The sequence below is a fragment of the Onychostoma macrolepis genome, chromosome 14, assembly GCF_012432095.1.
Source record: "Onychostoma macrolepis isolate SWU-2019 chromosome 14, ASM1243209v1, whole genome shotgun sequence".
NCBI lineage: Eukaryota > Metazoa > Chordata > Actinopteri > Cypriniformes > Cyprinidae > Onychostoma > Onychostoma macrolepis.
The window spans coordinates 25,281,240-25,308,442 of NC_081168.1; the positions used below are offsets into that span (position 1 = coordinate 25,281,240).

A 27,203-nucleotide genomic window follows, 5' to 3' on the forward strand; every position below is an offset into this window, starting at 1 on the left:
GAAGTGTTCCTCCCAGTAGAGACAAGGTAATCTTGGCTGACCAACCTCGACCAAATTAGATAAATTGACCCTCACCTTTGTAGAGATTCATTTGTCTGTTTACTCGGATGCTGAGAGAGCCTGGAGAGCAGGAAGGTCAAACCCTCAACCCCTGTGTGGATGCCAGCTGTCTGATAGAGCGAGGCAGACAGACACAGAGAGAGAGAGACAGCTTCACTCGGAGGGGCTGCATGGAGAAGTTTAGGCTAAAGGTAAAGGTAAGGATGGATGGAGCAACGGATGGATGGATGGATCAGCAGGTCCACTTGACCCCCCGATTAGCTGAGCTCGCTTTAATTAGCACTGAGCTAAGTGCCAGTAATTAGCCGCATTGTGTCACCTGCCAGAGGCCCTGCACCATCGCAGCACACGTTGCTATGGCTACCGGAGGACAAGAATGGAGGGGCGGAGGAAAGAAAGCTAGAGGAGAGGAAGAGAGAGAGAAAGCGCCAACGTTAGGCATGATCCAAACAAAAACAGCATGCGGCGAGGCCACGGATGAAGATTTGTCCATTGCGATACTAAAGATTAATAAATGACATAAAAATTACTCATGCATGAAAGGCTGGTAAACCAGTGAACAAAATAAAGGTGAACACCATAAACTCAACCTTTTAGCGATGATGCTTGATGTGCTTAAAAATGTCAAAAATGACACATTTTGATACATGGCAACAAACTTCCTTGAAGAGCGTGGAATTTAAAGACTAGATTCCTGAAGGAAGTATCGGTTTGCAAAAGAGATGTAAATTTAGGTTTTGTTTCTTTGAAACTGAAAGATTGTTTCCAGTCACCATTGCTCAGTCTCTTGTTAGAGATGTTGAAATACAAAGAATCGCGTAGAAATCAAGTGTGCAAAAACTGTATACATCATTATTGTGAGATTTTGAACGGTGGACATATGATCTCACTATGGTTATATTTTTGAGGGTTTTATGCCTTTATTGTTAATAGAGCAGAGGGGATGTGATATGAAAGCATAGGGCAAAAAGAAGGATCAACACTAGTGTGTGTAACAGAGCAGAAACTAATGGTCTTGTACTTTGTTCATATAATAAATTACACGTTGTTCCGTAACTGTGCCTCAACAATTGCACCAGTGAAATATCATTTGTTTTGCTAAAAAAAAAAATATGAAGACCAAAATATCAAAACTAGTAAGAAGGGAAAATATTTGAATGTATAATGCAGGTTGTTCTCCTTCGTGACCCTCAATCTTCAAGATTTTGAAGGATGAAAATGACAGGAGCTGCTAAATAAATGAGCTGCGAACTTCTCAAACAGGAATGGTGTTAAAGGAGTCTTTCTTGATCAAACAAGGCCCTCTGCTGGTCATGCAGAAGCCACGTGCTTCCGGAGACCAGTGAACGGGTTCATTTTTAGGTCCTGCCAAAATATGGACACTTAAGTCACGGTTAAAAATGTATCCATTTCAAACTATCTAATCAAGTGACAACTGCAAAAACACGCCGAACTAACTTTTGCCTTTAACCTTTAGCCAACTGGTTCCAAAGTCATAGTGGATATAAATATCAATATGATCCACTAACGTTTGACAAACAGAAAAAGTCTTCATTTTGAACAGTATTGTTAATATCATCTAAAACCACACAAACTTAGTGCATCTCTTATACTATATTTCTTAAAAAATAAAAAAAATACACATCTGGGGTTGGCAAGATTGTGTTTAAGAATTATTTTATGCTCACCAAGATTGCTATTTATTTGATTGAGAAAAAAAAAAAAAAACGGTAAAATTGTTGAATTCTATGTGAATATATTGTAAAATGCAATTTATACATGAATTTTCAGCATCATTACTCCAGTCTTCAGTGTCACATTATCCTTCAGAAATCATTCCATTATGCTGATTTGCTGCTCAAAAACATGATTATTACTATCAATGTTAGCTGTGATGCTTAATATCATTATGGAAACAGTCATACTGTTTTTAGGATTAGTTTGTAATGTTATGAATGTCATTTCTCTAACTTTTGAATTACACTTAGATTTTTGTTTATAATGCATAAATACATTGATTTTAAATGTTGTTCAAGCAACAAATACTTTCTAGATTCACTGTATACATCTACAATTCCTTTTAAATTACAGCTTTGAGATGGAAGACAATCAAACAGTATTCTGAAAGTTCTTCAACAAGGGTAAAACTCTCTTTTGAGCCAGATCTTAAGCAGTCAAAAGAGACATTACACTTCTTGTGCACACACACACACACCTCCTCGAAAACAAATTCATGGCAATGAATGTGCAGGGTAGATAGAAAAAAGAGACAGCAACTATGAGCTGTCCAAAACACAGTGAGAAATGTGCTTTTTCACTGCAGTGGGAGAGAGGCGTTATGTGGGCCTCTTCGGAGCCCAGCTGAGGCAGAGTAACAGGGTTTCTCCTGCTGACGTCAGAACAGTCCGTGTAAACTCCGCAGTCTCTAGGGAAGGAAACAGAGAGAGAGAGAGTGGAGGGAGAGCGGGCCACCTAGCAACCCCTCGTCCTGCTGCCATGGAGAGCAGAGGAGACAAACCTACAGGAGAGAGGAGATGATGCAAGCACTGGGCAAACTCAGGGATTCCCTCATCTGGGGTTCACACCAGCCCACGTCCCAGGAATCACCCCACACACCGCGGGACTGCAGCAGTAATGAGATTCAATTACTGCAGAGCCTTATGTAACCAGGACATGTTTTCAACAGTGCGCACACACACACAGTAACGCAAACACATAACGAATGCAGTGGAATAGAGTTAACCTTAAAAGCACTTCGTGTAAAGTATAACTATAAAAACAAAGGCATTCTGTAAAAGAAGCTGTTATCTTTGCACACAGAAAAGTGCTATAATTAACGTAACATGTTACGTGTCATGTGAAGCTAATGCGTGCACTTGTGAGACAAACACGACTTGAAATGTGTTATTCATTATATCACTTTCATTCTGCTTCTTTGTTTATTTGCACAGTTAAACTGGTTTTAATTGGTAACGATAATTAGCTTTCTCATTACAGAGACGTGAGATACACACCATCAATAACATAAGCTCTTGCTGCATGTTATTATCTATTAACTCTCTCAGTTTACAAAATGATATTATTGGATGACTTGCTCCACCTAGTGAGATTGCTTAGTATTGGTCCGTGATAATATTTCTATTAAAACTCGCACATAACCACTACAGCCTTAATCTCTGACAAAAACATGACTTCCTTTAACAATTACTCTCTCAGGAGTCTACGACAACGTCTAATGCCATGAGGTGTCTTCATGGAAAATCAGGTGTCAGTGTGTGATCTATGAAAGTCTGATCATGTTTGTGGAAGTGAATCATGGCATGAACAAAGGAGATCTCTGAGGACCTCAGAAAAAGAGTTGTTGTTGCTCATCAGGCTGGTGAAGGCTACTAAACCATCTCTAAAGAGTTGACTCCACGAATCCACAGTCAGATAGAATGGAGGAAATTCATGACCACTGTTACCCTCCCCAGGAGTGGTTGACCAACAAAGATCTCTCTAAAAGCAAGATGTGCAATAGTTTCCAAGGTTGCAAAGGAACCCAGGGTAACTTCTAAGCAACTAAAGGCCTTTCTCACATTGGCTAATGTTCATGAGTCCATCATCAGGAGAACACTGAACCATGCATGGGATGAGTTGCAAGGAGAAAGAACAGAAAGAACATTGCTGCCCATCTGCAGTTTGCTAAAGATCATGTGGACAAGCCAGAGGCTATTGGAGAAAGGTTTAATGGAAGGATGAGACCAAAATAGTACTTTTTGTTTTAAATGTGAAGCATTATATTTGGAGAAAGGAAAACACTGCATTCCAGCATAAGAATCTTATCCCCTCTGTAAAACATAGTGGTGAGAGTCTCATGGTTTGGGCATGTTTTGCTGCATCTGGGCCAGGACGGCTTGCCATCATTGATAGAACAATGAATTCTGAATTGTACCCAAGTAGGGCTCACTGCAGAACACAAGATCCAGGGGGCGTGGATGAATCCACATCTAGGGGGTGGAGATGGGTGGGTTTAGGGATCAGGGGGTGGAGACGGGTAGGTTTAAGTATATGTAAGGTGGGAGGAGTTGGATCTGGATCCAACCACGCCCCCTGGATCTTGTGTTCTGCAGCGAGACGCTCCTCATTACACCAGCAAATTCTAAAGGAAAATGTCAGAACATCTGTCAAAGAACTGAGTCTCAAGAGAAAGTGGATCATGCAGCAAGACAATGACCCAAGCACACAAGTCGTCCTACCAAAGAATGGTTAAAGAAGAACAAAGCTGATGTTTTAGAATGGCCAAGTCAAAGTTCAGACCTTAATCCAATTGAAATGTTGTGAAAGGAGCTGAAGTAAGCAGTTCATAGGAGGAAACCCACCAACATCACAGAGTTGAAGTGGTTCTGTACTGAGGAATGGGCTACAATTCAATCAGCAGTTACAAGAAACTTTACCTGCAGTTATTGTTGCAAAATGGGGTCACACCAGATACTGAAAGCAAAGTTTCACATACTTTTGCTACTCACAGATATGTTACACTGGATCATTTCTCTCAATAAGTAAATGACAAAGTATATATTTTTGTCTCATTTGTTTAATTGTATTTAATAATTGTAATTAATTTCTGTAATTACATTTATAATTACACTGTTGACCCATCCCTTACAGCTTAACCCACCCTTAAACCTACCCATACCACCAAACCTGTCCCTAACCTACCCGTATCCCACCTCAATAGCAGCAAAAGTGTTTTGCAATACAGTATGAACACAATAAGTACATAGTAGTTATGGCCACCTAATATAAAGTGTGACCAAAAATTCTAAAGAGTTCACAAACTTTCAAACACCACTGTGTGTGTGTGTGTGTGTGTGTGTGTGTATACACACATTGACAGGGGACACGTCCTGTGTACAAACTAAGCAACTTAAACACCCCCAATAGGGAGTCAAAACAAAAGGTTTCTTAAAAGTATGCTTTTATTTAAAAAAACAAAGAAAAAGAAAAAAAAGGACGTTTAAACAACACTTTTTCAACAGCATTTCAAGTTAAAGTGAGCTAAATAGACAGTCATGTTCGCCTGAGGAGGTAGCCATAGCAACAATGCTCAAGCGTATTTAAAGGTAATTGTCAAAGCATAAACAGCCAACTGTCATCAGCTAATTACAGATTTACACATTACCAATATCACAAAAACCTTCAGTGTTTTTAACTTAATTAATACTTTGATACCTGATCTTTCAAAGCGTTTCAAAGAAATCTGGGAACAAGACCTCTCTATTCCGATTTCAGATGAACAGTGGTCATGCATCCTATATCGGGTGCACTCGTCATCAATCTGCACCAGGCATGGATTGATACAATGCAAGGTACTTTACAGAGCCCACCTGACAAATGCACAATTATCTACATTTTTTCCAGACAAGAATGATGCTTGCAACCGTTGTCAACAAGCTCCAGCAGATCATGTACACATGTTCTGGTCATGCCCTCGATTAATAACCTTAATCAATAACCCAATCCATTGACAGCTGTCTTTGGTGTTCTACCATACACCACTTATTCTAATCCTACTGCTCAAGTGGTTGCTTTTACTACTCTATTAGCTAGAAGGAACATTCTCCTTAAATGGAGGTGCGTCACTTCCCCTACTCACAATAGATGGATACAAGACATATTTTCTTTACATTAAATTGGAGAAATTAAGGTTTATGCTTCAAGGTTCCCTTAAAACCTTCAGTAGCATGGGATCCCTTCTTGAATTTCATTACAGGCTTGCTTTGTCTCTCTGATACAGATATAGATTCGGATAATACTTAAGAAATGCCTTTCTTAGTACACCTCATATGAATGCTAATTATGAGAAAATATTATAGGTATATATGGTTTTTTTTTTGGTTTTGTTTTGTTTTTCTTTCCTGTTAGGTTTTTTGTTTTGTTTCTGCTCCCTGGGTAGGGATGGTTAAGGTTTGGGGTTTGATACAATAAGGACATTTTGTTGTATCTTGATCCATTTGATGTAAGTGTATTTCATGCTGTCATGATAAAATGCCAATAAAAAAGATTGGAAATATATAAAAAAAAAAACCTTCAGTGTTTAAAACCTTTAGTCTTTAAGAACTTGGCACGTCGCTAAAATTGCAGAGGCGCCGTAAGACGTTCTCACTGCACGAGACTTAAGGTCAACCGATTATCTTCTCAAATACTGTAAAACAGCAAAAGTGTGTGTGTGCTAGACTGCCAAAATATGATTTTGTCAACTTTTAAGAGTACACTGGCATACAGGTGACCTCAAAGCTAACAGGCTTGGAGTTTTGTGGGCTTTAGGTTACATTAGGGAGTAGGGTAATATAGATGCATCAAAGCATGGTCTCACAAGAACGTGTTCTGTGGCTTCATGGCACCAAGACATTAAAAGTAGATCCTTTAAGTCCTGCAAGTTGCGAGGTCAGGCCTCCATGGATTATTACGCCTAAGTATGATATCAAGTCATATATACATTCTTCAAAGACTTACTGCCCTACACTGTAAAAAAAAAACAAAAAAAACGTAAAATTTACGGTAAAGAAAAAAAAAACCCTGCAGCTGTGGTTGCCAGAATTTTACCCTAAAAAAAAAAAACTGTAAATTATACGTTCTTTTTCCACGTCCAAAAACGGTATACTACTGTAAAATTACCGTCAAATTCACGGCCATTTTTACAGTGTAGCTAGTGAGGTAGATGACCCGTTGTATTTGTGTATTGGTTACATTTATCAACTAAATTAGAAAATGTAAGTATTCCTCTTAATAATAATAATAATAATAATAATAATAATAATGATAATGATGCATCATTCTGCACATGCTAAACTTAAATCTACGTTATATCTTATACAAATATCTTATACATCTTATATCGAAACATAACTGTTTAAATTCTGAAGCAGTTTAAGATTGAGAATTTATAACTCCTAAACTAAAACAAAAGAGAGAGGAGTTCTTTATCCTCCAGTGAAAAACTGAAGGCAGATATTGAATTATTGCTGTTGCTGTTCATGCAGCTAAAGGTTGCAGTTATTACTCTTGTACAGAGGGGATAAGGGTATTCTATAACTTTATAAGAAGACATAAGAAGCAAAATGAAACATCTTTATGATGTCCCTCAAAACCACTGGAGTAATAAATAAAGAATGGAGCTCTGCTGGAGGTTTGCCAGATACAATTGCCTAGTACATTTCACCTGGTATCCTCTTTCTGATGAACAGAGTTAAAAAAAAAGAAAAAAAAAGAAGAAAAAGAATCAGAATTGGTTAAAACTAGGTACTAAATGACAATTAAATGAATAATCCATTAGGTATGTAATTGCATTTTATTGAATAATAATTCAAGGTCAGTTAGTACACATTTAGCAGCAATTTCTCTTTTTCATTCTTTTAATATATTAAGAGCATTGAGAATTGGCACAAACAATATATTGATGTTGACTACTCTCTCACAGTTCAAATCTTTATATGCAATAATACCAATTTGCAACACATTACAGAAAATATAAAAGAAAAAAAAAATGTTCAATTTGTCATGTCTCACTCTGTGTGCCTTGGTGAATGTTACTGTCATTTTTATTTATGCAAAAAAGAAATACTGAACAAAGGGGGTAAAGAAGCGAAAAACAGTATGGAACAAAGAAAGAATGAGAAGTGAGTCTGACTTGTCATTTTTTGTGTGGGTTGGTGAACATCAACCACACTAGCATTTAATTAAAAGAAAAAAAGATCTCAAATAAAGATTCTTTTTAAAAACTGAATTACTCAAGAGACTGAGACACAGAAAATGTCAAGTTGCCAATCAGCAACACTGAATTAAAGATCATGATAGTTAAGACAGCAATGTGTCATGACGACAGACCTGCATGTTCACCGCATGTTATTTCTAAACCGTGTGTTTCTACAGAAACATCTATCTGCTAATAACTACTAAATGTAAGACTGACATATGTTCTGCACTGTTAAAATGAACTGTAAAATGATAATCAGTCCTTCTCACAAGCAACTGTCCACTTTTCTTTCCAAGACCAAATAGCCTATGACTAGTTTATGCAAAAAAAAAAAAAAAAAGGCAGAGAGAAGACAGAAACTCGTGAATTAAAACATCACAAATACGCACAAAACAAACAGCACTTTTACAAAAAAAAAAAAAAAAAGTTTCTGTACATCGTACCCTACTGAAGTGACAAACTCAATGTAAACTTCAAAAATAAATGTTTAACCTAAAAAGCCTATTAAATTAAGGCAGACATTTTGTACAGTCAATAGTATTATACAAATGAACATGTTTCAGGAAAATTTCAGCTAATTAACAGACTGATTTAAATACATTATAATTCAAAACAGCTCCCCATCCATGTGTAATCATTCAATCTGTCAGGAAGAGCACTGTGCTCTTTTCCTGTACAGCAGCGTCCCCTAACAGCTCTCAGTAGTATTGCATGTCGTAATGCAAAACACAGTACTTCAAACTGCAGTTGAAGTTAAGATCAGGAGATTCTTCAACTCCGAACAGCTGTGCTGGAAAACACAACTGCCCACATCTGGATTTAGAACTACATGCAGTTTCAAATGAACTTTGTTCACAGGATCCAATTTAAAAAAAGAAAGAAAAGTGTTTTAAAAAAGGACCAGAGGGTTTTAAGCCAGCATATTTTCCAAAAGCACCTTTTAAGATGATTTTCAACAAGGGTTCACCATTTCGCCACAATGAATCATCTGCCAACTCTCAGTGGATGCTTTGCGTTGCGCTAACCGAGTCTGTTCAATACTTTATTACAAACTGATATGGAATATTTGAGTTCACTAAGCAAGCCACAACAACAGAAAGCCAAGAACCGACTATAAACTTCAGTCTTTAGAAACCGATTACTCAAGACAGAGGGATCTTGTCCTTTACTGGCCAACATGTGATTCTGTTTTCATCTTGCGCCCTACCAAAACACCAGATGACACCTGCCAGCTCATCTACCGCTTGTATAAATCTCTTATAATGAGCAAAATGTGTAACATCACGCTACACAAATGTAAAATTAGCACAAGGGACAGCTTATGTGCGCCGAACGCCTCCAGCCCCAGCTGACAAAAGCCCTATTAACGGCGAGAGCGTTTGAGTGCCTGCAGCTTCCAGTAGACATCTGACCTCTTTGATCATGAATATTCACAACAAATCTTGGGCTTGAGATGTTTGGTGACCTTGAATGAGAACGGAATCGCTCTGGGCACCTCCAGAACTCTCCACGGACGCTGTATATCAAGTCTATTCATTTAATAGCCCGACTTTTCTGTTCCCGATTCTTGTTCGTCCCATAGTGTGTGTCCTACATGCTAAAAAAAGGAGAATTGGCCTCTATAATGGAAAACATGAAGCTCTGGTATGGATTCTGTGGTTATAAGAAACAGTGGGCTCAGATGTGTTGATATATGATCATGTGCAGGCACTGCTTTCTGATCTCATGCTTTTGAACATATTAAGGCCTACAGAGAAAAAGACAAGAAACACAAGCACGGAAGTGATAACAGAGAAAATTAATGCATGAAGCCAGACGTCTTAACTTCTTCACCGCAATAAACCTACTAGATAAAAACAGCCTCAGGCGATGCATCTTAGTTTATGTGTATCTGCAGTTGTAAGAACGTATCTGTAAAAGCGAAGAGCACTAATGTTAGTATGGGAAAGCACGTGAATGTGTGCGTGTTGTCCAGGGATGGATAAACGCAGTGTGACTCATGGTAATTCAGCATTGTTGTTGGCCGTGGTGGTGGTGGTGGTGGTGGTGGTTTTCTTCTTTGCCGGTTTCTTCACTGTCTTGGTGGTCTGCTGGGGATGACAGTAGGATATGGTGGTAAAGAAAAACAAAGAAAAGAGGATGAGTATTAAAACCTTTTACAGTTATAACAAGATCTTCTCAAGCAACTGGATGAAAGGCATGGGCTCATGACAGCAAAACACTCGAAGGAAAAATGTGTATACAGAAAATAAACAGGAATCTCTCATTCTGGTTTACATTCATGCGGGCTGATGTAACAGACTGAAGTAAGTGCATTCAGAAAGTGTTCAGATGCCTACATTATACTATGCTGCAGCCTTGAGGTGCACATTAGTGAAACCGCAGTGAAATTTAGCAGTCCATGGTACAAAATGAAAATAAATAAATAAATTGCATGTGGAATTCTCACCTTTACACAAAATTCCAAAATCACATGAATTCCTATTGAAATGACTGAACCTTGGGCATGACATGCAGGAAAAAAAAATATTTATGTTGTTGGCACGAGTGAACAATTCATTCCCACGACTTATTAATACGCCAGCACAATTTACTAATTCGTTGCCACATTTTAGTAGAATCATGAGTATGTTTCACTAATTCTTTGCGAATTGAGAAAAGGCCACTTGTTGCGGTTATGAATAAAGTATAAGAGGACTGTGATGGGGATATAGTCTGTTGCCAAAGAGGGTGCAATAGGCTATTCACAAATCATTCAACAAACAGAATGGATTTTCATGAAACAAAGTAATACATTAGTAGGCCTAAATGGTGCTCACAAATTACTTAAAATGAGGGAATTAATTAATAAATTGTGTACATGATGTGCTTAAAACAAGGTAACAAATTGCTAAATTGTACTCATTATTTACTTAAAACGAGGAGATGAATTAGTAAATCGTGCTGACGTATTACTAAATTGTGGGAATTAATTGGTGGAATTTGTGGCCATGATATAAATATTTTTTCCCTGCATGTCATGTCTGGGGCTCCATATAAAATGTCTTCATGTATTCATAATAAACTTAACTCAGTACGTAGTTGAAGCACCTTTGGCAGAGATTACAGCCTGATGTCTGGTTAGGCATGATGCCACAAGCTCTGTATCTCTCAATTTGGCAAATTTCTGCCAATCTTCTCTGCAGACCATCTCGAGCTCTGTCAGGTTGGATGGAGGCCATTTGAAGACAGCTATTTTCAGGTCTCTCCAGAGATGTTTGATTGGATGTTTGACTGAATGTCCCATGACTAGGACATTAACAGAGTTCTCCTTAAGGCACTCTTGCATTTTCTTTGCTGCGTGTGCTTAAGTTCACTGTCCAGTTGGAAGGTGAACCCTCAGCAGTCTGAGGTCCTGACTCCTCTGGACCAGGGCCCATATGTATAAAACTTCTCAGAAATGCTCTTAAGAATAGTCTTAAGCTTTGACTTAAGTGTCAAAAAATTCTTAGTAAAAAGTAGGACTTTTCTAAGAGTAGGGGACTTTTATAAAGAAGCTAAAAGCAACTTTCAGTAAAGTCCAAGACTGATATTAAAGTGTTGACTGAGGTGACGCTTAAGTGTTGTGAACTAAGGACTACAATGATGTCAACACAAAATGGCTGACCTCAACCTCTGAATCAGCCAATAGTGAGCCTGCTCATGTGAAGTCTCACCAGCTACAAGACCAATCATTTAATGCAACTATAATAAAATCATTTAATTAAGACACTGAAATATTTTAATATTTAAATGTATTTAATATGTATTCTTTGCATTGTGCAAAATTATCACAAATTATTACTGATGCTGTGTTTTCTATTGTTATGTCTCCTCATTTACAGTTGGAGCAATGATGTGAACATGAGTTCAATCAATGGCTCCAACAACTCCAGGAAAGCCCACAATGTGGCTTGTTTTTGCAATATGGTTTGGCGGTCAGTTTTGTATGTGCAGGTCGCACATGCACATTTAACTCTTGCAGTAATTCGTTTATCTGCAAGGTGGCAGGTGAAGGGAATCAATTCACAAGGTAGGCGAAGAAAAACTGCATAAACAGAACAAACCTGAATGCGGGGTTAGCTACAGCGATAATGGAGGCCTACATAGACGAGAGATTGTGCGAAGAGGTTAGAAAATATCTTCATTTGTATAACTGTAGCATGAAAGAATACAAAGATATTCATATGGGTTTTAACTCGTGGCGAAAAATTGCGCAAGCACTGACCCCGTTAGGCCAGGAGAGGTATTGCAATTTGGCAATTTACGCTAACGTACGCATAAAAAAAAAAAAAAGTATACTTTGGTCTTACTCTTATCCTCCAATAGCTCAGCTTGGTTTTTCCAAACTTCTGACCTTTAAGAATTATGGAGGCCACTGTGTTCTTGAGAACCTTCAATGCAGCAGAATTTTTTTTTGTAGTCTTCCCCAGATCTGTGCCTCAACACAGTCCTGTCTCTGAGCTGTCTCACGACAGTTTTGTGCCTTTCCATTTCATTCCAATTAATATAATTATTCCAATTCATTTAATTTGCCACAGATTTACTCCAATATAGAAATCTCTCAAAGATCTGGAGAAATGGGATGCACCTGAGCTTATCACAAATCTTATTTTTGCTTTGCCATTATGGAATGCGGAGTGTAGACTGAAAAAATAATTTAAAGCATTTTAGCACAAGGCTGCAACATAAAATTTGAAAAATAAATTAAGGGGTCTGAATGCTTTCTGGATGCACTTCATTTCAGAGAACTCTTCAGAGTTTTTAATTTGGTAAACACCTATTACAAACTACTAGTGACAAAATTTCTGAATTGTGGGCAAATAAAACATCTATGCAATATTTTACTGTGTCTTATTTCAGCAGTTTCAGAATTCTCCACATTGCTTTAGAAGACTTACAATGGAATACAGCGCACAAGATGTATAGGCCAAATTAAAGCTGCAGTCCGTAAATTTTTTTTTTGGTTAAAAATTATCCGAAATCAATTTTTGAGCAAGTACATAACAAGCCAATGTTCAAAACTACTGCCTTACCTAAGCCCAATTCACAACGGTAAGCTTATAATAATGTTTTCTAATTTGAGTGGTGCTGGTAGGAATTTGTGGGAAATTCAAGCATACTGCTCCGTCATTATATCACGTCTATAAACAAAGGAGTAGTCCCGGCTAGTAGGCTATATCGCATGTGAGGATGCTGCAGGTGGCGGATCATTTATAGCCTTTTCCTCACAGCAGCTGGAATAATAAAACTGATTTTGAAGGAGAATTGTAATCCAGAAAGTATTATATGTTTATTAAACACATGTGACTGAAATTAGAATAGAAGAAAACGGGTAATTGAAACCTATATGTAACGCTAATACACACCACATACACATAGTCATGCAATGCTGATGTTGTTAACATTAACATTTTGAGAACAAAGTATAACAATAATAATAATTTGCACAGTTTGATGTGATATGAGCTAACTGATCGTAAGATTTAAAATCACCATTTGTAACGCAATTTATTGTAATGCTTTTTTCCTCAGTTGGTCAGAACAAAAGTGGCAGACCTGTTACTTACTTGTTCAGATGACAATATCCGGTGAAAATTCTTATTTGGGTCACACTTTCAAGACGTAGAATCTATGATTCCTATGTACAGAGAATATCCACACCGGTGTGGTGGCTGACAGCCACACAAACTCCTCAAAACAGATTCATCCACATTGAGGAGCCGTGCCGATGCACAACCCACATAAAAAAGATAATTCCGCAAATAACTGCAATTGCAGGTTTCAAACAGAGATGGCAACAAAGAGGCAAAATTTACAGACTGCAGCTTTAAATGTTTTTTGTAGAATTTTGTAGAAAGAGCGCAACATTAACATTCTGCTCAACCTGTCTTTTGTGTTCAATGAAAAAACAAAACAAAAAAAACATGCCAGTTGTTTTACTTTACTTTTTATTTTATTTTTTTATTTTTTTTTGAGTAAATCCCTCAGGAAAGAAAGAAATGTATTAGGGAAAGGTACAGGCAAATAATGGACGATGTTCTATTTGTTATAAACATTTCTGCTTTCCTGAATACTGAATCTTCCAGCCACAATCAACAAATGCTAAACAGCCCCAACTGTCACAACAAAACCACGTATTTTAAAGTGCCCCTATTAAGGGTTATGAAAGGTTAATATTTTGGTTTTGGGAGTCCCCAACAACAGGTTGACATGCATGCAAGGTCAAAAAACACTTTCATTGTTTTCAATATGCATTTATTTTTACCTTGTTTGCTGAACGACTCCCAAACGATTCGCTCAACGATTCATTTTTCCAAACCCCTCCTTTGCGTCACTCTAATCTGCGGTGATTGGTCGATTTCATTTCCATTTCATCAGCTTGTAATGCCTGATAAATCAGCGCATAGGCGGAGGGTGAACCAACTCCAGGGTAAGGCTAAAAGCAGCCAAATGTAGGCTATTAAACATCATAAACGCATCTTTTTAGGCAATAACCAGACATGTGTGTCACGTAGGCTAATAAAATATGTTTAATGCGACTGAATTTGTATTTAACGTGATTACAATTTAATAAAAACATTTGAAATTGATAATTATATAACGTTTCCTTTCCACGGTTATTCAAACAGCGAATAAATTATATATAGAAAGTGACATCACTAACTTTGATCTATCGCGAGTTTAAGCACTCTCTCTCTCTCAAAACAAAACTATCGTAATCACTGAAACTGTAAGTAAGAGATTTATTTCACAGTGTAAACATTGTATGTACATCTGCGCTTTGTTGTTTATGATGAGAGAATTCACGGAATACAGTCAGCGAACACACGCGCAGTCAACAAAACTGATGAGTTTCATCGAGGACTCATCTGAACGCCTCTGATTGGCCATTGCATTCTTAAGCTCAACAGAATTGTGTGCGATTAGTTAAAATGCGCAACACTTTAAAAACGCCTAAAATTAAATACGGTGCAACATGAGCAAATCTTAATTTAATGCCACAATCGACATGGTCTATTCATTTTCACTTTGTTAGCAACAGACGTAATAGATTTAATTTGTTTGTGCAGGGGCATTTTTGCCTTCCCCAGCCTTACATACGCTCCGCCTATGAAGCAGCGTTTGTGAGCGAGGTGCTGCTTTGTGTCCGGCGTTACTGGGGAAACAGCTATTTTACCGCTCCAAAAGCGGCACCTAGTGGCAAAGAATGAATTTGCATTTTCATTCAGACCAATGTGAAAATCGACTGATGGTGAAGTTTTCCCAGGTCTGCACGCGCAACAAGTGGGCGGGCAATATTCTAATATTTCATGTTGACATCAACATGAAACGGCTTGGGATTCGTTTTAAAAATGACTCGTTTAAATGATTCAGAGTCGACTCTTTATTTTCAGAGACAATAACATTATTCACAGTGCACTTTCAGATTTAAAACTTTGCAGGATGTTTTCATTCACTTAGAGCTGTATTACACTGCATGAAAGGTAATAATCAAAAATTCAAAATCAGTAATTCAAAAATCCATAATAGGGGCACTTTAAATTATACAGTTTGCTCTGAGGGAAAACGAAGTATAGGACACTGTCAAGATATCTGTCCATTTTCTCATACTTCCACCCTTGCCGGTTTTATAACACACTGTAATACTGTACACTTAAAAAGTCTAAACACATCATTCTTGTCTAATCAGTGAACGCCTATAAGTAAAAAAAAAAAAGTGTGGGGGAAGAAACAGCAAATGAATTGTGTACCTCTGTCTTGGCAGCGGCTGGTTTCTTGGCTGCTCTGACGCTTGGGGTGCGTTTGGGGGCCTTATCTGCTGCATCTTCATCTGAATGCTCCGTCCTACAATCTGACTGGTCATCAGAGCGAGAGCTGTGCTGTGATTCGGTGTCAGCCGGTATGGGTGTGGCACGAACTGAAGAAAATAATAATAAACAGTTTAGACATATTTCTTTCTACTCCGCAACGTGCTATACTGATTTTTTTCCCTTCTAGATTGAAATGTGACATGTTGCTATTAGCTTTGTATTAATTTGAGAAATTATTTGAACAGCCAGATTTTGAGTAGGTCTCTAAGGCTACATTTTCACCACAGCTGAAATGTCGCTCAAGGCATATTTTAGATTTTTCACCCAACCTGCAGACATTTTCAGTTTAGATCGGGCCACTTTGATATATTTTAAAATGTAAAGCTTTATAAAAATAAAAATAAAATTGGAAGACAAAAAAAAAATTGTCAGAAACAACACAATATTAGGGCTGTCAAAAATAACGTGTTCATTAATACAACTAAAGCAGCATCTGTTGTTTTATTTCCCCCTTCCTTAAGTAGCTATGCCAGTATCATTTTCTCTACATCATTTGCCTGGCGTTACAATACATGATCATGCTATCTGTGAGCTGCTTACAATCTCTGTTGATTTTCCTACTTATTGTCAAAATAAATGCACAAAAAAACCTGGGGAAAAAAAATTCAAACAGAGAGAGCTGATATTGACAGAGACAGAAACATCATTATATTTCTATAGATTGCACAATACATTAAAAGCACAGCTAAATATGACATTTATTATAATGGGTTTATTTGAAGATTGTTTTAGGTTCACTTAAATTAAGAGAATATGTTTTGTGTTCTGTAACAGTTTAGGCCTATTAAATTTTATATCAATGAAGTGATATTAGGAAATTTTTGTTACAAGACAATAAAAAGTTTAGATCTTGGCCTGTTTAGACCAGTATCTAATACAAGTCACATTAAGGTCATGTGAATGAAATAAAATTAATCAACCAAATCAAATACAAGCATCAAATTTGTCTTGCGGTGTGATCACTGGCTCTCTGGCATTGCGGTGTGAACAGACTCTCTCTGGCATTTAAAGCTTGCCAGGCCTCATTCAAAGCCTGAAACACAAAGACTTCTTTAGAAGAGCCTTTTGCTTGTCCATTCACAATGTATGTTTGACGCTCTGTAATTCAATGAAGGAGCTCTATAGCCTAATAAAATCACTACACGTCTCATTATTGAAATGATCACCTCTCTGTAGTGATTCTACCACAGACTTTCTTTTGTTTGCTGTAAAGCCTCACACGAGGGTCATGACCTTCAGCGACTTGCAAGTCTCGTGACGTCACGGTATTTGAAAAGGTCAAACTCGGCACTTGTCCTGAACCGCATAAATGAGCGCTGAAACTCATCCAACAAATGGAAAACAGTGTGCAGTTGCACATGAACAAACCCCAGCAGATCGACCCCTCCTGTCTCTCAGTCTCAGCCAGTAGGCAGCTGAATCACATGCTGGTCACATCAGCATCAGCATTATAAACAGGCCGAGACAATGGCCGCCTGCAGAGAGGCTTTCAATGAGTCAGCAAACACACACACACACCTCACTGACCTGCCTGTGTGTGTTTGAACAGGATAGACCATTATAAATATGAGCTGTATTCAAAGTGATATTTACTAGAGTGATCTGTCACTATAGTTACAGGCTTTAAAGAAGCAGATTTACTTTGGTTACTTCCCTGTGGTTAATTTTCAATCCCCACTTGTCTGTATGTAGAGGATTAGATTTAGGGAGTCACACCTGTTAGTAAATATGGTTGTTGAAAGCACTGTGGGAATGCAGCCTATTAGGTTTTATTCTGTTAGGACGGCAGCCGTGTGTGCAAGTTACCTGTGCGTGTGACTGTTTTAGCCCGAGGTAGCGTGGCGGCAGTGTGTGTGTCGTCTGTGGTGTCCAGCAGCAGCTCGTCTTCGTTCTGAATCAAAGTCAGATCCTGCATGCTGAAACTGCGCAGCTTCTCTGATAACACACCCTGACCCTGCAGTTCAATAACACAAAAGATATTACCATTGCATAATCCTATTCAAGGCACATCACAATTATACAGCACATATGACAATAAAGTTCTTTGCACAGTTTGAATAAAAGACAAATGTGTATTGAACAGTGACCCTGCCCTACGCTTTGCAAAATATATATATATATATATATATAGATGTTTCTTTCTCAACGTTACACAATATGCAAAAGAAAAAAATAAATAAAAATCTGCTCTTCACAATGGCACCTTTTTTTTATGCTGGACCAGTAAGTAGGTCAGAACTTTACTTACCCTGAATATATTTCCATTGGCGCCACCACAAAAACAAAGGTTTATTTTCTTTTTTTTCCCCCCCCCATGTAATTATTCACCATTGTTCAAAATTAATACTTTATTAAGGACACTTTAAATTGTTCAAAAGTGTCAGTAAAGACATTTATAATGTCTTATTATTCTATTTGTCAAATAATCCTAAATCTACAAAAATATTAAGCAGCACAACTGCTTTTAACATTGATAATAAAATAAGAAATGTGAATATATATATCAGAATATTAGAATGATTTCTGAAGGATCATGTGCAGGCCCGGCGCCAGAGGGGGACATCCCTTTGCCCCCCCTCCGGACCGAGGGGGACGGCCGGACTTTAGTTTAGCATGTATAATAGTCTAACTCAGTGTAAAATAGTCTAACTGATCACTTTTAGATGGAAAAACTGCCCATAACTCCTGGTCTAGGATCTGTTTTCTTCATAATAATAGCATAACGAAATAGATTTGGCAAACAATCCAGTGTATCTTCTGCTTTGGAAAGCGTCAAATGATTTTACAATGCATTTTCGCAGAGGGGAGCAAAGTAGCCAATCACAGACCTGTTTGTTGATTTCTACAACGCAATGGCCAATCAAAGGTGTTTAGGTTGTATTCCACGCACTCGTCGCTTTTTGTCCAGCGCCGAGTTCTATCATGCTCGTAACTTCATTAAAAAAAATCAATAAATAAAAAAAAACAAAGTTTCATTGTGTGGTCACATTCATTGGTTTAAACGGAACTTTGTAAGATCGTGATGAATGAGTGACAGTTTTTAATAAATTTAAAGGGAGAGCTCTTTGCATGCTGTATATGATAATATATTCAGAATTTAAATAAAACTTTTTTCATGCTTGACAAGCAACCACGTACGACATAGAGATAGCTAACTACTGACTAGATCAAGATAATAATTTCAGAAGCACAAATGTGTTTTGTGATTCTGCAACCGAGCCTGGTCCAAACGCAGGATTTAGGTAAGGAAACGGTTATTAATTATTTGTATTGGCTGCCATGCCAAATCATGCACCTGCTTGCTTTTCTGTTTAATTTAAGTGTTAATGAATTATTGTAAAGTCTGGCGCCAGGCCTGATCATGTGACTCTGAAGACTAGAGTAATGATGCTGAAAATTTAGATTTGTATCACAGGAATAAATTACATTTTGAAATATATTCAAACAGAAAATAATTATTTGAAATTGTAGTAATATTTCACAATCTTACTGTTTTTACAGTTTATTATTATTTTTATTATTTTAGCAAAATTAATTTTGAGCCCTGATCCACAAATACATACTTCATCTAACACACAGTGATTTCACCTTTGTGGCGGCTGTAACTGCTGCAGTGGCAGCAATATTGAGTCCTCTCTTCCCAAACCGCATCATGGTCTCATAACTGCGGTCTTTGGCCTGGGTTATGTACTCATCAATTTCCTGTAACACACATATACATCATGCATGACAAATCCATTACTCTGCCTCAACTCTCTGATTGGTGGAGTGTTAAGGAAACCTGTTTCAGAACAATTTTTGCAAACCAGTTTGAAGATCCCAAAAATGTGATTTAAATTTATGGGGAAAAAAAGAAAAACTAAATGAGTCATCTTTACCAATAGTTTGATTGCATTCAATGGGGCAAGTTATATCGGTACCTTTTCTTTATTGGAGAGCGTGGGGTGCACAAACTTGCGGTACAGCACACTGGAGCCTTTGGTGTACGGGGACAACAACCAGATCACAAAGGCAATCTTTAGCTCAAAATAAAACGGAAACCTGGAAAATGGGAGGTCAACATTTAACAATTAATACAATAAAAGTTACATTAAATAAATAATCATTAATAATAGGGATAAAGATGATAAATGTGTAGCTTATTAAAAAAAAAAAACTTCCTTAGAATTTGTACAAAATCAAATGTATATAGCACAATAACAAATATATTTGAAATAGTCTAAAAACTTTATTAACAATTGACTGACCAAGAGAGAAGCATATCTGTGATCGTCTCTGCTGTTGTAAATAACGCAAACACTATCCAGTACATCATCCATTTCACCTGAGGATGGAAACACACACAGATGTTATAAATCAAGCACGTGTGTGCATGACATCAGCACGCATCAGGTCACATGTTCTTGCTGAATATAGCCTTGTGTGTTATGCATGACTGTTTATAAAAAAACACTACACTGCCAGTTATGTCTCCATCTGTACTGCCAATCAGATTAATACCCAATTGGGTAATTATCATAGGACACATCACTATGGTCATCTAAAACTCCTTTTGCATTTATAAATTCATCTCCATAAGACAATAGAAGAATAAAAGGTTATACAATGTCCAAACTGTCATTACTAAACATCTCTAAATGAATGGAAGGCGGTGCTCTTTATAATACAGATGAGAGATGCTAATAACGGTGTCTGAGGGAGCAAACTGCTGCCCTAGTGGTTTCCATAGCAACCAGTAACCTGAGACTCCAAGATAACACACATACATACATATACAGGTGCTGGTCATATAATTAGAATATCATCAAAAAGTTGATTTATTTTACTAATTCCATTCAAAAAGTGAAACTTGTATATTATATTCATTCATTACGCACAGACTGATATATTTCAAATGTTTATTTCTTTTAATTTTGATGATTAGAGCTTACAGCTCATGAAAGTCAAAAATCAGCATCTCAAAATATTAGAATATTTACATTTGAGTTTGAATAAATGACCATCCCTACAGTATAAATTCTGGGTATCTCTTGTTCTTTGAAACCACAATAATGGGGAAGACTGCTGACTTGGCAATGATCCAGAAGACGAACATTGACACCCTCCACAAAGAGGGTAAGTCACAGAGGATCATTATTGAAAGGTGTGGCTCTTTACAGAGTGCTGTATCAAAGCATATTAAATGCAAAGTTGACTGGAAGGAAAAATTTGGGTAGGAAAAGGTGCACAAGCAACAGGGATGACCGTAAGCTTGAGAATACAGTCAAGCAAAGCCGATTCAAACACTTGTGAGAGCTTCACAAGCAGAGAACTGAAGCTGGAGTCAGTGCATCAAGAGTCACCACGCTCGGACGTCTTCAGGAAAAGGGCTATCAAGCCACTTCTGAACCAGAGACAACGTCAGAAGCATCTTAACTGGGCTGTGGAGAAAAAGAACTGGACTGTTGCTCAGTGGTCCAAAGTCCTCTTTTCAGATGAAAGTAAATTTTACATTTCATTTGGAAATCAAGGTCCCAGAGTCTGAAGGAAGAGTGGAGAGGCACAGAATCCATGTTGCTTGAAGTCCAGTGTGAAGTTTCCACAGTCAGTGATGATTTGGGCTGCCATGTCATCTGCTGGTGTTGGTCCACTGTGTTTTCTGATGTCCACAGTCAACGCAGCCATCTACCAGGACATTTTAGAGCACTTCATGCTTCCTTCTGTTGACAAGCTTTATGGAGATGCTGATTTCATTTTCCAGCAGGACTTGGCACCTGCCCACACTGCCAAAGGTACCAAAAGCTGGTTCAATGACCATGGTGTTACTGTGCTTGATTGGCCAGCAAACTCGCCTGACCTGAACCCCATAGAGAATCTATGGGGTATTGTCAAGAGGAAGATGAGAGACACCAGACCCAACAATGCAGATGAGCTGAAGGCCACTATCAGAGCAACCTGGGCTCTCATAACACCTGAGCAGTGCCACAGACTGATCGACTCCATGCCACGCCGCATTGCTGCAGTAATTCAGGCAAAAGGAGCCCCAACTAAGTATTGAGTGCTGTACGTGCTCATACTTTTCATTTTCATACTTTTCAGTTGGCCAAGATTTCTAAAAATCCTTTCTTTGTATTGGTCTTAAGTAATATTCTAATGTTTTGAGATACTGATTTTTGACTTTCATGAGCTGTAAGCTCTAATCATCAAAATTAAAAGAAATAAACATTTGAAATATATCAGTCTGTGTGTAATGAATGAATATAATATACAAGTTTCACTTTATGAATGGAATTAGTGAAATAAATCAACTTTTTGATGATATTCTAATTATATGACCAGCACCTGTATATATTATGTGTGTGATGCTGGTCTTAAGTGTTAATTTTTCGAAATTGAGATTTATACATCATCTGAAAGCTGAATAAATAAGCTTTCCATTGATGTATGATTTGTTAGGACAAATTTGACAACATTTGGCCGAGATACAACTATCTGAAAATCTGGATGCAAAAAAAAAAAATTTAAATATTGAGAAAATCGCCTTTAAAGTTGTCCAAATGAAGTTCTTAGCAATGCATATTACTAATCAAAAAGTTTTTATATATTTACGGTAAGAAATTTACTAAATATCTTCATGGAACATGATCTTTACTTATTATCCTAATGATTTTTGGCATAAAAGAAAATCGATAATTTTGGCCCATACAATGTATTTTTGGCTATTGCTACAAATATACCCCAGCGACTTAAGACTGGTCCAGGGTCACATATGTGTGTATGTGTGTGTATATACACATATACACAGTGACGTGAAATGGTTTTTGCCCCCTTCCTGTTTTTGTTTTTGCATATTTAATCACACTTAAAAGATTCAGATCATCAAACAAATTGTAATATTACACAAAGATAATGCAAGTAAATACAAAATGCAGTTTTTAAATGATGATTTCATTTATTAAGGGAAAAAAGCTGTCCAAACCTGCCTGGCCCTACGTGAAAAATGAACCTTCCCAGGAGTGGCCAGCCTACCTAAATTACTCCAAGAGCACCACGATGACTCATCCAGGAGGTCATAAAAGAACCCAGAACAACATCTAAAGAACTGCAGGCCTCATTTGCCTCAATTAAGGTCAGTGTTTATGATTCAACAATAAGAAAGAGACTGGGCAAAAACGGCATCCATGGGAGAGTTCCAAGGCAAAAGCCATTGCTGACCAAAAAAGAACACAAAGGCTTGTCTCACATTTGCCAAAAAAACATCTTGATTATGCCCAAGACTTTTGGGCAAATATTCTGTGGACTGATACGACAAAAGCTGAACTTTTTGGAAGGTGTTTTCCTGTTACATCTGGCGTAAAACCAACACAGCATTTCATAAAAAGAACATCATACCAACAGTCAAACATGGTGGTGGTAGTGTGATGGTCTGAGGCTGCTTTAGGACCTGGACGACTTGCCATAATTGATGGAACCATGAATTCTGCACTCTATCAGAAAATCCTGAAGGAGAATGTCCGGCCATCAGTTGTGACCTCAAGCTCAAGCGCACTTGCAGCAGGAAAATGATCCCAAACACACCAGAAAGTTTTGGAGTGGCCAAATCAAAGTCTGGACTTAAATCTGATTGAGATGCTGTGGGATGACCTTAAACAGTCCTTTCATGCTCGAAAACCCTCCAATGTGGCTGAATTAAATAATTCTCCAAAGAAGAGTGGGCCCAAATTCCTCCACAGCGATGTAAAAGACTCATTGCTGCAAAGGGTGCCACAACCAGTTTTTGGATTTAGGGGGCAATTACTTTTTCATGTAGGGCCAGGCAGGTTTTGACAGCTTTTTCCCCTTAATAAATGAAATCATTATTTCAAAACCGCATTTTGTATTTACTCAGGTTATCTTTGTGTAATTAATTTGTTTGATGATCAGAATCATTCAAGTGTGACAAATACAAAAAAAAAAAAAAAAAACAGGAAGGGGGCAAAAACTTTTTCACACCACTAATAATTAAATTATATATATATATATAGTTTTTTTTTAGTGCTGTTTTTTACCCTATTCACGGGAAGTAACTACACTGTATTAGTGTGTGAATTGTGTTGGTCAATCGTAAATTATTTAAAGACACACACATTATGTGTGTGTGTGTGTTAGATTTTGTTTATTAATTGCCATTAACCAGACATTAAGAGGAGTACATTCAATCCTGCTGACTATAACATCACAAAAGTGTCAAATATCAGGCTAATTGAAGCCATACTGAAATACTCACATACTCCTTGACGTTTTTCGTCTTCACAGCCTTATAAGAGGAATAGGCTGGGTAGAGTGTCCCGAAGGCCAGGCTGCAGAGAGAAAAGACTCTGATTAAACACACAACCCAGCAGACACAGACAAGCTCATCTTACCATCACACCAACTCACTTCAGCATCCACAATTTCACTTGCACCATTACCTCAAGTTAAAGCACACAATTATGACACTTAAGAGACTGCCTATTTACAGTAAGTGTTAAAGGTAGGATAGATATCTCCGGTTCATTCAAATCCAACCAGAACAGCAATAAATCAGTTTATGAATCACACATCCAATATACTGGTGGCTGATCAAAATATTCAGAGCTGTACTTTAGTGAAAAGCAAACCCATAAAACTTATCCCAGTCAACACTAGCTTTACTGTACATACACAATCATGCCTGATGACGTTACTGAAAGCAAACACTCTGAATCTGAGGGCCATTAAAAGTGAATCATTTATGAAAGGGAGTCGGAGCGCACAGAGACGGATGTACACACAAGGGACCAGATAAGACGCAGATGCCCCGTATGTGCAGCATGCACTCGGACACATGCTCTCGTTCAGTCGCGCTCCCACACACACAAACATGCTGTTTTGTGCTGATGTGACACTTCTGCAATGGCAGATCCAGAGGATGTCAGGAGGATACGGGACAGACCACACCTACCCACTGAATGCACTGCAGACAGCTGGCATGAGTGCGTCCCAATAACTGTGTTCTGTGGTTATAGACACTACAGGCAAAACCAGTTTTTTTCATGGACTGCTCAATTTAGAGATTTTGGCCTATTTGGCTTTCCACACAATATTGTGTTTGAAACTAGTGGGGAAAAAAAACATCCAAAATTGTTAATTTTTCCCCCAAAAATTTTTCCAAAAATTATTGCACTTTATCCATTTGCACCTGCAGATTTCAATTACAAATATATGTTTAAAGGCCAGTTTCTTAAAAGGAGTGTTTTCTGATACGCTGAGCCAAAAATCTCCATTTCAGCAGCGCTTACATACACCAAATTTACAGTTTTATTCCTATCGATATTTTGAAGGTTTTTACAGATGAGGTTGTTTATATACAATTTGCCTAATTTTTAAAAAATAAAAAAATTCCCCAAAAATCACAACGGATTTTTCTGGCTGATTTATGGAGAGATGAAATTAGATCCAAGATGCCCCCTGTAAAGATTTTTGACTCTAATACAGTATGTCGACAAAATAAAACGAATTTTTGAATGTGTTCAAATTCATCTTCTGGAATGTATGCAAATTAGTGCATATTAAATTAGATAGATGCCTCATTTGCATATATAAACATACCATTTCAGAAAACTCGTAATACAAAAACAGTTTGCAATTCTTAATTAAAGACAATGGGGAAATATAGTGATATCTATTAGTTGCATTAATTTTACCCTATTCATCTGGGGCGTCTTGCCTTTAAAACATGGATGTACCATTATATTCAGTAAATGCACGTTCATATAGACTGTGCACCGTGTGTAATGCATAATGAAGCATGAGGACAGCGAAGCAGTCTGGCGCGTGGCAGACCACATGCCCTCTGTCCCATTTGTTAGCCCGGCTCCCATAATGCATCTGCTCGCCACAGTTAAAGCCACAGCAAAGAGCATTCCATGAGATTCAGCAAAACCACAATAATGATACCTGATGTTTGTTTCTAATGGCCTAGATCCAGGCCAACAAAGTCATAACACCAAATTCAACCTCTCCCATTTGTGTCCAAGCAGTCCTTGGAATAATATGACCTGTGCATGCATTGTGGAGCAAGGCCTGAGCATTTGATGCAATCAATGAATCAGGAAGTTAGTAATCCGAGTTGGCAGACTGGGTATGATCCAATGCGAATCAAAGTCACCTGACTGTAAATCCCACCAGGAACCCAACTGAGACCCAAACACAACAAATGTGTGAGTCATATGGACAAGATTGGCCTCCTTTACATTACGTAACATTACCAGCAAGGAAAAACCAGATAGGCATGCAGGCCTTCTTACAGAAAAACCCTCATCAACTCATCTCAGAAGTCACTGGTTTCAGTTAGTAATTTAAAATATGACATTTGAAAGTATGATGGCATCAGCATATAGAGAAGATGATGTGATGGGTGCAATATACACAACAGCTGTTATGTTTAAAACCTGCCGAGATGTTTTTAAGCCAAAACCATATTGCTTATTCTCTACTGATGTGTTTGGTACATTAAGGCACAATATCATACATAGGGCATATGGCTTGAGGTGAAAATCGCGCACAGAACAAGCAACACAAATGGTGAACCCTCGTCTGGATGAAGTCATCGCTTTGTTTGATTAATTCAACCCTTTGTGTAATTTATAAGAGTAGCCGAATTCATTTAAATCCCTCTAAATATTAATAATAAAGCATTTTAATTCAAAATTAGCAGAAATATTTTCTATTTCCATTGAGAAGAGTCATGTATCCGCAGCAACACAAACACACACGCACGCGCGCGCGCCGCATAAACACTCACACCACCATCCGCGAAATGATCCACGACACCATCTTGATCTCTGCGAGGACTTTTCCTTATTTTAGTCGATTATTCAACATCTCCATTCCGAGCGCAGGAGTGATGCTGATTATCAGAGGAATCCCAGCGGATCTTGTGTGTCTGTGTCTCAGTGTAGCAGTGCGTGAGGATGACGGGGAGCCGCTGCATATGCGCTCAGTCAGCCCGCGTCTCTTAAAGAGACAGCGACATCTATAACATCTTTGCACCTCAGGCACGTGCACACATAGACATCAAAGGGGGCTTGAGCACCTGACCTTTTTCGTCCTCGAGAGAAAATGGCCTTTTTTCTGGGGAGGTTTTTATTTTTTATTTGTATACATGTGTGTCCTGACCTGTTTTTATACACTCTATGGTCCTGACGAGACGCCTGTGGATGTCGGCGAGGAGGAGAGAGAGGAGACAAGACCAAGAAGAAGAGGCAGAAAAAGAGCAGGTTTCGGAGGTTTGCCTCTTTATTCTGTTGTTTCTCTCCCCACAAATCCTCCAAAGCTCAGGGTGAGCAGGACACTGAAGCTGTACTGATGGTAAATCAACATGAACATCAAAAAGTCTCTTAATCATTTACACACACCACCATCACATTATACAAATGCAGATAAATGAGTTTTTCCACCACAAGTGATAAATGTTTTAATAAGGATAAACTATAATTTAAAGTAGTTTAATAGTAACTCCTGAATGAAGAATT

The 27,203-nt window shown here is 37.9% G+C and overlaps 1 protein-coding gene across 2 annotated transcripts; it reads right to left on the reverse strand.

Annotated features, from left to right (window-relative positions):
• Nucleotides 1–7,381: 7,381 nt before the first annotated feature.
• Nucleotides 7,382–26,661, reverse strand: reep2 (receptor accessory protein 2). Of its 2 annotated transcripts, none has more exons than XM_058797316.1 (8): nucleotides 26,474–26,661; nucleotides 23,936–24,008; nucleotides 19,938–20,014; nucleotides 19,611–19,731; nucleotides 19,279–19,392; nucleotides 17,497–17,644; nucleotides 15,571–15,737; nucleotides 7,382–9,885 (listed from the first exon to the last, which is right to left on the reverse strand). In XM_058797316.1, the coding sequence occupies exons 1-8, from the start codon at nucleotides 26,503–26,505 to the stop codon at nucleotides 9,796–9,798; spliced, it is 822 nt and encodes a 273-aa protein (XP_058653299.1). In that variant the 5' UTR covers nucleotides 26,506–26,661; the 3' UTR covers nucleotides 7,382–9,795. The 2 variants fall into 2 exon arrangements, with proteins under 2 accessions (XP_058653299.1, XP_058653298.1); XM_058797315.1 differs by having other exon boundaries at nucleotides 7,382–9,888.
• Nucleotides 26,662–27,203: the final 542 nt, after the last annotated feature.

Bases quoted from the DNA above. Each gene is read 5' to 3' on its own strand.
- reep2 (XM_058797315.1), bottom strand. From the start codon at position 26,505: ATGGTGTCGTGGATCATTTCGCGGATGGTGGT. The intron at 20,015-23,935 runs GTGAGTATTTCA...TTCCATCCTCAG, and splicing joins CGAAAAACGTCAAGGAGTAT to GTGAAATGGATGATGTACTG. The intron at 9,889-15,570 runs GTACACAATTCA...TGTCATCCCCAG, and splicing joins CAGCCGCTGCCAAGACAGAG to CAGACCACCAAGACAGTGAA.